This window comes from Pipistrellus kuhlii, unplaced genomic scaffold, assembly GCF_014108245.1.
Source record: "Pipistrellus kuhlii isolate mPipKuh1 unplaced genomic scaffold, mPipKuh1.p scaffold_m20_p_1, whole genome shotgun sequence".
Lineage (NCBI taxonomy): Eukaryota > Metazoa > Chordata > Mammalia > Chiroptera > Vespertilionidae > Pipistrellus > Pipistrellus kuhlii.
Window position 1 is genome coordinate 24075388 of NW_023425404.1, and position 12270 is coordinate 24087657.

At 40.1% G+C, this 12270-nt stretch overlaps 1 protein-coding gene across 3 annotated transcripts in view; it reads left to right on the top strand.

The window, feature by feature from the left end:
* ARMH4 (armadillo like helical domain containing 4) overlaps nucleotides 1-12270 on the top strand; it is a 103067-nt gene that overhangs the window by 15500 nt on the left and 75297 nt on the right. For all 3 annotated transcript variants that reach the window (XM_036435355.2, XM_036435345.2, XM_045580203.1), the window contains exons 3-4: nucleotides 3510-3764; nucleotides 6109-6321. In XM_036435355.2, coding sequence (XP_036291248.1) covers nucleotides 3510-3764; nucleotides 6109-6321 — 468 coding nt within the window. The remainder of the gene's footprint in view (nucleotides 1-3509; nucleotides 3765-6108; nucleotides 6322-12270) is intronic.

Consider the following 12270-nt stretch of genomic DNA (forward strand, 5'->3'; position numbering starts at 1 on the left):
ATTTAGAAAATTTTATATTTTTTCAACACCATTTATCTCCCCTATACTCTCTTCCACTTCCACCTCTCCCCCTCCCCCATTCCCACAATCCCCACACTATTGTCAATGTCCATGCCTTCTTTCTCTTTTTAAATATTTTTGCTCACTCCCTTCCAGTTGTCAGCCTGCTCTCTATCTATGCATTTGTCTCTATTTTGCTTGGTAGAGAAACTTTGGATGTTATTTTTAAATTTAAAAATTTAATTTAAAAAATACATTTATATTTTTATTGATTTCAGAGAGGGAAAGAGCGATAGAAAAATCAATGATGAAAGGGAATCATTGATGGGCTGCCTCCTGCAAGCCCCCCACTGGGGATCGAACCTGTAACTGGGATATGTACCCTGACTGGGAATCGAACGATGATCTCTTGGTTCACAGGTTGATACGCAACCACTGAGCCACACCAGCCTGGCTGGATGTTATTTTTTAAATTCTCATTACTATTTGTAGTTCTCACTCTTTTTTCTCTAACAGTAGTAATGTATTCCAAAGTACTATGTCATTTTGATTTCTTGCTATTTCATGAAACTATAACAATAGACTGTAAATTTATTTTTACATATTTGTTTTCAAAAGTGTTCATTATGCTTTCAAAAATGAGGGCAACATAAAGAATGCTTACTGCTTAAAATGATAAAACTATACATTATTATCTTTTTATGGTGGAGCATTGTCTTAGGCGCTAGAGGTACAAAAAGGGCAATGAATCCTGGCTCTCAAGAGATTTACAGTCTCATTGGAGAAAGGAAGAGGGAAGCAAAACTTAAACAATGGTACAAAGTGCACATATGAAGTCTGTGTGAGAACCTTACTGTATCTCACGTTACCCTTTAACAGGTATGTCAGTACATCAAATATAAACATCTCTTCACTTCAAAGGAAAAAATAGTTTAAACTGGATGGGGAAAGAAAAGGAATTGTGTTTGTATTGAAAAACCTACAAATGCTGAGATCGGTTTGGCTCAATGGATAGAGCGTCGGCTTGGGAACTGAAGGGTCCCGGGTTCGATTCCGGTCAAGGGCATGTACCTTGGTTGCGGGCAATCCCCAGTAGGGGGTGTGCAAGAGGCAGCTGATCGATGACTCTCTCTCATTGATGTTTTTAACTCTCTATCTCTCTCCCTTCCTCTCTGTACAAAATCAAGAAAATATATTAAAAAAAAGAAAAAAGAAAAACCTACAAACCCTATTTTAAAACACATAAATTGTTTCCAAAGAAAAGTATTTTAGCCCTGGCTGGTTGGGCTCAGTGGATAGAGTGTCAGCCTGTGGACTCAAGGGTCCCAGGTTTGTTTCCTGTCAAGGGCGTGTACCTTGGTTCCAGGCACATCCTCAGTGGCAAGTGTGCAGGAGTCAGCTGATCAATGTTTCTAGCTCTCTATCCATCTCCCTTCTTCTCTGTAAAGAAATCAATAAAATATATTTAAGAAGAAAAGTATTTTAAGTAATAGGAAGTACCATGATCTCATTAATAAATATTAGAGGAAATCTTTTCAGCTGTCCCTAGAATGCTATATATTTTTTAATTTATCACTTATTGGACTTGCTAGTATGCTATATATCTAGAATTAGTAATTAAAAAAGAGATGGTCTTCTAGAAATTAAATTTTAATAGTGACTCAGTATTTGAAATTTACAGCACAGTTCCTCCCTAAGAAGGGGGCAAATATTGACCCTTATAAATAATTTGTAATAATTTATTTTAGGGGATTAGAACATAAAGGGATGTTGGACAGATACATATATCCCACAGATCTGTTTCATTCTTTTTTATGATCTAAAAGCAAAAGCAGACCATTCAGACAGCAGCAGGATGTCCATGCTCATGGCTGAAGAATGTCCCATTGTGTATATACACTGAGTGGCCAATTATTATGATCTCTGAACACATAATAATTTGGCCACTCAGTGCATATCCTATATAATAAAAGGCTAACATGCAAATTGTCCCCTCGACCAGGAATTCGACCAGCAGGTAGGCGGGCCAACCGTCCATGTCCCCTCCCCTTGGCCAGGCTGGCCGGACCCCACCCATGCACAAATTCATTCACTGGTCCTCTACTACATATACACACACACACACACACACACACACACACACACATTCTGAGTGGCTAGATTATTTTGCGTTCAGAGATCATAATAATATGGCTGCTCAGTGTATGTACTACAACTTCTTTATTCATTCATCCGTTGACAGGCATAGTTAGCACAGTGGTTAAGAGCACTGCCTATGTAATCTTAGGCAAGTTCCTTAGCTTCTTTAAACCTAAGCCGTTTATAAAACAAGTAATAATAGCTGATATTTATTAAATACTAATCAAGTACTGGGCATGCTCCAGAGGTTTTACGTGTGCCATGTAATCTTTATAACAATTCTGTGAGACAGATACTATTCTTTCCATTTTCTAGCTGAGGAAACTCAGGTCCCAGAAATGTTAAGTAATTAGTTCAAGGTCATACAGCTGGTAAGTGGCCAAGTCAGAATTCATACCCAGGTGAATTGGCTCTTGAACCTGCATTCTTGATCACTATGATAAATGGCTTCAATGGAATGATATTACTACCGTGTTTCCCCAAAAATAAGACATCCTCCGAAAATAAGACCTAGTGCATGGAAGAGAAGACATCCCCTGAAAATAAGACCTAGCACAACTTTGGGAGAAAAAATATAAGACACTGACTTACTTTCAGGGAAACAGGGTACTTTCCTCCCCTTAATACATGTGGGAAGATGAAATAAGATAATGTCTACCATGCACTTAGCTTTTTGTGTGTTTGGCCTTAATAGAAAGTCAGGAAACATTAATGGTTGGAATTACTATCCCTTTAATAATAATGCTAACTTTCAAAATTGCTAACTTCCAAAATTGTCAGTGTGAAAATTAATTTAAACAAATGCTTCTGAGGATTTTTTTTGCGAATAACTTAGTTCTTAAGAAATTGATTATGTTGAAAATCATAAAAGAGAGCTCAGTGGATCTTCTTATTTTGTTTTAGATTTTATGTCTTTTTAAAAAAAATATATTTTTTTGATTTTTTACAGAGAGGAAGAGAGAGGGATAGAGAGTTAGAAACATCAATGAGAGAGAAACATTGATCAGCTGCCTCTTGCACACCCCCTACTGGTTATGTGCCTGCAACCAAGGTACATGCCCTTGACCGGAATCGAACCTGAGACCTTTCAGTCCGCAGGCCGACTCTCTATCCACTGAGCCAAACTGGTTTCAGCCTATGTCTTTTTTTTTTGACATGAACTTCTCCATCTCCGTCTTAGATTGACTCACTACTCCTGACAGCAGCAACACTAAGAGCATGTATATTTACTAACATTTTATTCCTGAGCGATCCCTTTGCCTTCCCATCTCCTGAAATAGCTACCCGACTGTTTTTTCAATGTGTCAATTATATAGTGACTTGTATAGGAGCTCGATCTATTTTAAAACGTTCGTTTCCCCTCTTTTAAGACACCCTCAGTCCAGAGCAGGCGACGGCTGTTGCAGAGGCGGCAGCCACTTTCTCCTGGGTGACACAGGAGCCGCAGGTGTCTCCCCTCCAAGTGGGCAGAGGAGATGGTGAGACCGAGGAAGGAAAAGAGGTGCCCTCTGCGGCATCTGATGTCCTCGGCGTTACCCAGCTGTCGAGAAGAGGGGAGCCTCTGGCCACTGCAGTTTCAACTACAGCTGCGCCTCTGTCTGTGGAAGTCACTCCCGCAGCGGAAGGTCTGTAAGGGAGGGCAGGGGACTCAGTGTTACGGGGGTGGATCTTCCCTGTGGGTGGATGAGCAGTAGAAGGAGCGAGGCAGATGGTGGCCCTGTCACCAGGGTGTGCACACACCCCTGGAGAGTGAACAGGAAGGTGGGCGAACGCTAATTTGGAGAGATGTCACACAGACTCAAAGAATGAGGTGTGAGTTCCCAAGAAAAACCTTCTGGTGGCCTATCTTAGGGACTGGAGGAAGGCCTCACTTGCCGAGACCGCGCTCCTAGACGGACAACTCCGGCTGCTTGGAGTTGTTAAGGGGGAGAGAGAAGAGAGCCAGCATGTGGGTTTGAATCCCAGCTGTGGCCCTCATTAGTACTGTGGCCTCAAGTAAGTTTCTTCATGTCTTCAAGCCTCGGTTTATTCTTCTTTAAAGAATGCCTATCTATCTTAAAGGTTATTTGAAGGGTTTGAAATAATGTCTACACTCTGCTTTCTACATAGGAGGGCCTCACATGCTCTGATATCTTAAAGACAGTGAAGTTTTCAAGTTTGGGTGATTATCAGGATGACAAAAATTATTGTCAATAATTCTACATTTGTAATTTTTAATAATTACAAAATTATTATTTAATTATTTTTTTGGGGGGGGTCTCATATGTTTGTCTCATCATTGGTTCAAGGAAAGCTCTCTTTTATTTATTAACTGAGTTATTATTGTTTTTGAAAATATATTTTATTGATTTTTCACAGAGAGTAAGAGAGAGGGATAGAGAGTTAGAAACATCGATGAGAATCACTGATCAGCCGCCTCTTGCACAACCCCTACTGGGGATGTGCCCCCAACCAAGGTACATGCCCTTGACCGGAATCAAACCCGGGACCTTTCAGTCCACAGGCCGATGCTCTATCCACTGAGCCAAACCGGGTTTCAGCAACTGAGTTATTTTTAACAATGTAATAAATGCCTTCTAATCCTATTATTCTCCCCTCTCCCCCCAGAAATCCCCCAGGGCCTTGTCAGTAATCTACATGTAACTCCATGACCCTTCCCCCTCTGACGGTTACCATCATCCTGAATCTGGTGTTCATCATTTCCTTGACTTCCTCTTCTTTCTTTTTTAATTATGTTTTTATTGACTTCAGAGAGGAAGGGAGAAGGAGAAAGAGATAGAAACATCAATGATGAGAATCACTGATGGGCTGACTCCTGCACAACCCTCACAGGGGATCGAGCCTGCAACCCGGGCATGTGCCCTGACCAGGAATGGGACCGTGACCTCTCCTGGTTCATGACTCAACCACTGCGTCATGCTGGCTGGGCTTGACTTCCTTTTCTTTTAGTTTTATTGCATCTATATTTATTCCTAAAATTATACATTTAAAAATTTAAGTTTTTTTTTTTTTTTTTTTTTTAGCTTTATAAAATTAGTATTGTCCTATAGGTAGTCTTTTTTGGACTTACCTTTTCCCCCCTTAATGTTCTATGGCAAAGATTTAATTACTCTAGCTCTTTTGTTTTGACTGCTTTTAATAAACTCCATTATGAAAATATATCACAGTTTATTCACTCAGTCTTCCTCCAGACTCTCCTGGTGATTTACATTTGAGTCATTTCCAGGTTTAGCTATAGCGAGCCTTGCTGCCATGAGTATTCTTTTTCATATTCTCCATTGTGCATGTGTAGGAGTTTCTCTTGGGTATATACTTATGAACGGAATTGCTGCACCATAAGGTATATGACTGTCTGGCTTTTGGAGAAATAGCTCACTGTTTTCCAAAGTGATTGCACCAATTTGTACTCCCAACAACAATATATGTGAGACTGTCTTGGGAGCCTTGAAGAATATTTTCTCAGGCTTTACCACTAAGGAGATTCTAATTCAGTAAGTTGGAATATGTAGAAAGTGTGAAATTAACATTAAAAAAATTATCTCAATAGATTCTGGTGACCAATCAGGCTTGCAAAATACTACTATCATAGAATTTCTAGATTTGGGAAGACCTGGAGCTAAATTTGGCTGCTTTGAACTTGAGCAGATTCCAGACACAGATCTAGGCTCTCACTCTTTGACTTGATTATTTTTTTTTTCCTTTGGCTTGATTTTTAAAATAGTCTTTGGTATATCTTTGGTAATACATTAAATCCATAACATTGTCAATAGAATAAATGGGAGACTGAAATTTAAAAACAAATCTCTGGTTTGAGACAGCATATTTTCCTGCAAGATGACCTTTTTGTCTTGGAAAGGGGGAGCTGGTTTAAGTGTCATTAATCACTGGTCACGCATTAAGTAAAAACACATGTGTACATTTCCCAACATGATCATCTTTGGGTCAAGTGCTATCTCTTGTGTTTGGCAGACCTAGTGGACACAGTCACGGGGCCAAAAGAGGAGCTGTTCACACCCGTTTTGGGCTCTCCAGTGACACCCCCCGGAATCGTGGAGGAGGCCCCCAGCATCTCCCCAGCACTTTCTGATTCTGAGGCATCCTCTGAGAGAAGAACCGGTGTTCCATCCGTTAGCGATGTTAATACAGCTGCCCCATACGGCCTGGACCAACTTGAATCTGAAGGTACCCATGCTTTGAAGGGAATCTTTCCTGGGGCAGATTGAATGAGTCACTGAGCAATGATGCTTTGAGAAAAGAGTAAGAAGTGGATTCAACCTGTAGTGTAGATCAGGGGTCAGTAAACTATGGCCCAGCCAAATGTGGCCTGCCATCTGTTTTTTTTTTTGTGTGTGTGTGTGGCCTACAAGCTGAGAATGGTCTTTGCATTTTCATATTTATTTATTTAAAACATTTATCTTTATTGTTGAATTTATTACAGATGTCCCCTGTTGTCCCCCATTAACCCCCTCCTTCTCATCACCCCCTTCTTAGGCCTTGGCTGCACTATTATCTGTGTCCATGGGTTATGCATACATGCATGTAAGTTCTTTGGCTAATCTCTTCCCCACCCACCTTCCCTCTGAGAACCATCAGTCTGTTGCATGCTTCCATGTCTTTGGAGCTATTTCATTTGCCAGTTTATTTTATTCAATAGGTTCTACATATGAACCAGATCATGTGATACTTGTCTTTCACTTACTGGCTCATTTGGCTTATCATATACTCTTCAGGTCCCTTCATGGTATCTCAAAGGGTAAGATATTCCTCCTCCTCTTCTTCTTTTCCTTCTTTTCCTCCTCCTCCTCTCCCTTCCTCTTCTTCTTTTCCTTCTTCTTTTCCTCCTCCTCCTCCTCCTCCTTCTCTTTCTTCTCCTTCTCCTTCTTCTCCTTCTTCCTTCTTCCTTCTCTCCTCCTCCTCCTCTTCCTCCTCCTTCTCCTCCTCCTCCTCCTCCTCCTTCTCCTCCTCCTCCTCCTTCTCTACTGTTACATAGTATTCTATTGTGTATATCAATTCATCTACTGATAGGAACTTGGACTGTTTCCAGATCTTTGCTTTTATAAATACAAACAAAAGAAGAATAGTATTTTGTGACATGGAAAAGTTATATGAAATTTACATTTCAGTGTTCCTAAAGAGAGTTGCATTGGAACACAGCCACACGTGTTCATTTATGTAGTGTCTGTGGCTACTTTGGTGCCAGAGCAGCAGAGGGTAGTTGGGACAGAGTGAATGCCCACATATAGCCTAAAGTATTTACCATAGGTCCTTTTCTGAAAAAGCTTGCTGACCCCTGGTCTAGATCAGTAATTCTCCACTCCATTTGAACATTAGCATCACCTTGGGGAACTTTTAAAAAACCCCAATGCCTGTGTTCTTCTCCCATTGATTCTGATTTGGTTGTGTGAATGGGATGGGGCATCCACATTTTATTATTATTTTTCTTTTAAAGAAATAAAAAAAATTATTTCAGAGAGGAAAAGAGAAGGAGAGAGAGATAGAAACATCAATAATAAGAGAGAATCATTGATTGGCTGCCTCCTACATGCCCCACAGTGAGGACTGAGGCTGCAACCCGGGCTCTGACTAGGAATTGAACCATGACCTTTTGGTTCATAGATTGACACTCAACCCCTGAGCCATGCCAGACATTTTAAAAGAGTGCTTGAGGTGAGTTAAACATGCAGTTGTATCGAGAATACTGGTTTGCATGGAAAACTTGAGTTTTCCCACCTGATTTTCTTGGATGGAAGTTTTAATGTGGATTGTATTTTCATTACACTGCTCTGGTTGTTCATGTTGGGCTATTCTGTTTTATTCATAACATCTCCTGGTTAAGACTGTTTGGAAAGAGACAGTCTTCTCCCCTGTTAAGACTGAGAAATTCATGCCAGATTATACTTTCCAAGACACTGGCGTTGAGCATGAAATAGATGCTTGGAGCACAGCTGCCCAAACAGGAAGCCTGGGAATATGATGAAAGGCTGTTTCATTCATCAGCATTTTGGCAGGTAAACAGCTCCTGGCTGGAGGTGCAGAATATCCAGAGATTTGCAGTGCTGAGCTGCTGCTGCTTTTTTTTTTTTTTTTTTAAATATTTTTATTGATTTTAGAGAAGTGAAAGAAAGAGAGAGAAAGATAGAAATATTAATGATGAGAGAGAATCATTGATTGGCTGCCTCTTGCACACCCCTCACTGGGGATAGAGTCTACAACCTGGGCATGTGCCCTGACCAGGAATCGAACCATGACCTTCTGGTTCTTAGGTTGATGCTCAACCACTGAGCCACATTGGCTGGACCCGAGTTTGTCTTATTTATTTATTTATTTATTTATTTATTTATATTTATATATTTTTATTAATTTTTTACAGAGAGGAAGGGAACAGGATAGAGAGTTAGAAACATTGATGAGAGAGAAACATCGATCAGCTGCCTCCTGCACACCTCCTACTGGGGATGTGCCTGCAACCAAGGTACATGCCCTTGACCAGAATTGAACCTGGGACCTTTCAGTCCACAGGCCGGCGCTCTATCCACTGCACCAAACCGGTTAGGGCTGGACCCAAGTTTCTTAAACTAATTTGGAAGGCAGGTAACCTTTAGGCACTAAGTTAGCCATGTGGTTGATGCGGTGAAGACAGGCTGTGCTGATATCTTGTATTTTGTCTGCTCTACAGCAGGGAAGGCGGTTCAGCCAGGTTGCAGCAGACTCTGCTGCAGACGTTCAGGGTTACACGGTAGTTTTCTGACAGCAAGATGTGACATTTTAGAAGTGATGTGGAGAATTCCACAGTAGAATGCTGCTTTAAGAAATGGATCAAAGCGAGCTCAGAGGCTAGCAGCTCTTGCACTTCCCATTAAGATAAAAATCGTGTGACTTTGAGTTCAGTCTTCTGCTAGCTCTCTGCTCACAATGCCATCTGGAAACAGCCATTTCCCCCAAATTAACCTGAATTAGAGATGACAGCTTTACCCAGCAGGGCTCATTAAATCAGAGAAGAAAATTTATATTTGTGAATAATCTATACTTGCGAAACTGCAATAATTTTCTAAATTTAGTAGATGTTGGCAGTTGTATTGAAGTGTGTGAGAATTTTCTTAATTTGTGGAAGGTATCCTGGAGTTTTAGGTTTTCTACACAACTCAATTCCAACTTCTTTTTGAGAATATATCTTGTCAGCTTTTTATCTAAATTATGATCCTTGTCAAGGCTTAAAAATGACATTTTTGGTTTGAAATTTCAGGAGAAATTATTGTTTGAAAAACATACCTTCATTCAAATGACTACATAATATCTTTGGCTGTGGGGTGCCTCATAGTTGGTATTGAAGTAAAGGTGTTTTGTCTCTCTTATTGGTCAATTAGAAATGAATTGGGAAATGCATTTTTTAAACGGAATTATGGAGAAGCCTCAGAGATGTTTTTCTTTAATAGCTCCACTGAGGATACTTAACTCATGTAATTTTTATGAGAGAAATGGTTGCTTTTCACCTGCACTTTAATTCAAAATATCAATTTTTGGGATCTTCCCAGTATTCATTTTCAGAGAGCATTTATAAAAGTATTTCTCAGTTCTCATGTAACTTCTCAATTCAGAAGGCAGCTGAAAGGATGAATGAAAAGGAGCATTCAAAATCTCATCTTGAGGTCACGTTTATGTGATTTACCTCTGGGTGCTGCTATGTAGAATATGATATTAAAAATCAAGCAGAGTGTGGTGAATTTGAACTGTCACTACTACTAATATGAAGTTAAGGATGTTCACTCTAATTATATTAAGAATGGGCACAAGTTTGGCCTTTGCTCTTGGAAATGCTTTGGATTAAATTTTGTCTCAATATCTGAGCCACTGAAATGACATACGAATGGGGAAGATGTGGAAAAGAGTACTCAGTTCAATCTTTGCCTTATTTTCAATTTGTGTGACAGACTATGAAACCCAGAATTGCTCGTGATTTCAGTTATTGATTGCCTTTATTGTCTTGTCCTGAAATCATCATACTTTCTCTGGCATTTATGATAGATCTGTTCTTAACTACCCCCATCCTCTGTAAGGATAATTTTGTAGCACTCAGCATGGTCATCACATGTTTGCTCACATAGCCCTTGGTATTGTAAAAGTTTTTAGATAATACAAAGAAGAAATGGGGGTAGATCTTGCTTTTAGGGAGCATAAATTTTAGTAGAAGTAAGACAGATACATAAATAACAGGAATGCAAGGAAAATAATCTGCTTATAGAAATAAGGAATTGATATTTATGCTTGTGAGTCTTTTGTATTGTGTTTATGTGTATAGACTTGTGTGTGTGCATATATATATATATATATATATATATATATATATATATATTTCTATTGATAATAAAAAGAAAATAAATGATGATGAATCCAAAACTATGGAAAGCATTCTAGACACTAGCAATCAATTATTTTATACATGTAATCGAGTAGCTTTTTCTGATTTAGCTTATTGGGTAGATAAGTTACTTCTTAAGAATAGTTTTTAGTAACAGAAGTGGCTGTTTTTCAATATAGCAGAGTCAACCAGGTACCTAGCCTTGGATTCATAAATACTTCATTTATAGAAAACCGCCACGTCTGTCTGAGGGAAATGCTCAGAATCCCAGGCCGAAGATCGGTTCTGAGGGGTCCAGCTGGCTCACAGCCAGGGTCGAGAATCCTTGTGAGCCCTGGTCCAAGCGGGGCTTCCCCTTGTGGGGGCTTCTATGCAGCTGTGGAGGCAAACATGTAGCTTGCAGCTGCATCCTGGGCTGTGGAGATTTAAAGACATTTTAGATGTTTGCATAAAATTAAGGCTTTTCTTAAAGACCTGATTTGTTTCAGTATAATGATAGACATAACTCTCCTTTTACTGGTGTAAAACTAGCGAGAATTGGATTGCCTTGGAGTATAAACAATTAGAAATCTTAACCATGCATGAAATAATGTGGGAATCATCAACTGCACTTTCCCAGGCTCTATTCATAACATGAGGTTATTTTGGCATTAGAAGACACCTCGCCATGGAAATGCATACATATCCCCAAAGGAAAGCATTGGAAGAAAAATGTAATGTATTAATGTGGATGGCCTTATGAGATTTTTCACATGTTCACACTCGGAGACATCCAGTTTGTCCTGAAAGATTTACATTGGTTCTGTCTGCATTTATCCTCAGTGCCATTCCTTCTTCAGCCATTCTACCTCCACTCTACATGGTTTGATGCCTGAAAACAAAATATTCTACGTAAATTTCTTTTATAAAAACCGTATAAAGAACTCCCACGGTTTTAGTGTGAGAAGGAGGTTCTCCAGGTACGAAGAGGGCCTGACCCTGCTCCCTCCGGATTTTCTCAAGGTTTCTGCTGCTCACGCCCTCTGAGCCCCTTTCCTCATAAAATCTAACGCAGGTGAAAACTCATTTTTTTTTCAACTGAAATTTATAGGAAATTCAAAACTATTGGGCTCCAACCAAAGTAATAAAATCAGAAAAAGAAAAGAAACATAAAATGAATTAGGCTCAAAAGGTACACAGCCCCCTCTGATCTTACCTTAGCTCCCAGGGCTCATTCCGTGCCCCCGTCCCACGCTCTGCCTGAGGGAGTCTTATATGTTCTATACCCAGAGCACTGGAACAGCTTTTTCAGGCACTTCGTCGGGCTTTCTCGCTGCCTCGTTTCCTCCTCCCCATCCCTGCCTCCACATAGAAGAGCCAAGATCAAGATGTAGATTCCGTCCCGGGTCCATCACTGAGTAGGGACCCTCCAACCCCATATACGTATATTTGGAAAATATATGGAAACTGTGGAAAGCACTTTATAAACACTAGCAATCAGTTATTACGCATATTGTCTGTCCCGACTTCCCTGCTTGAAGGACGCACCTTCAGGCCATGGGCAGTTGACAGCCGGACCACTTCATGATTGACGCCATGTCCCTCCCAGCTTTCAGAGGAAATCCTATTCCGGTTAAAAGCAGGGCAGGATTCACGTCCAGGCAATATCACAATATCACAGACAAGAGATACGCCTGTGTGCTAATAGGGTCCTTTGGTTACAGTCTATGGCAAATAATACTTACAGCTATGTTGGTACTACTCCATAAACAGAGGGCTGTGAAGTTCAAGTTCAA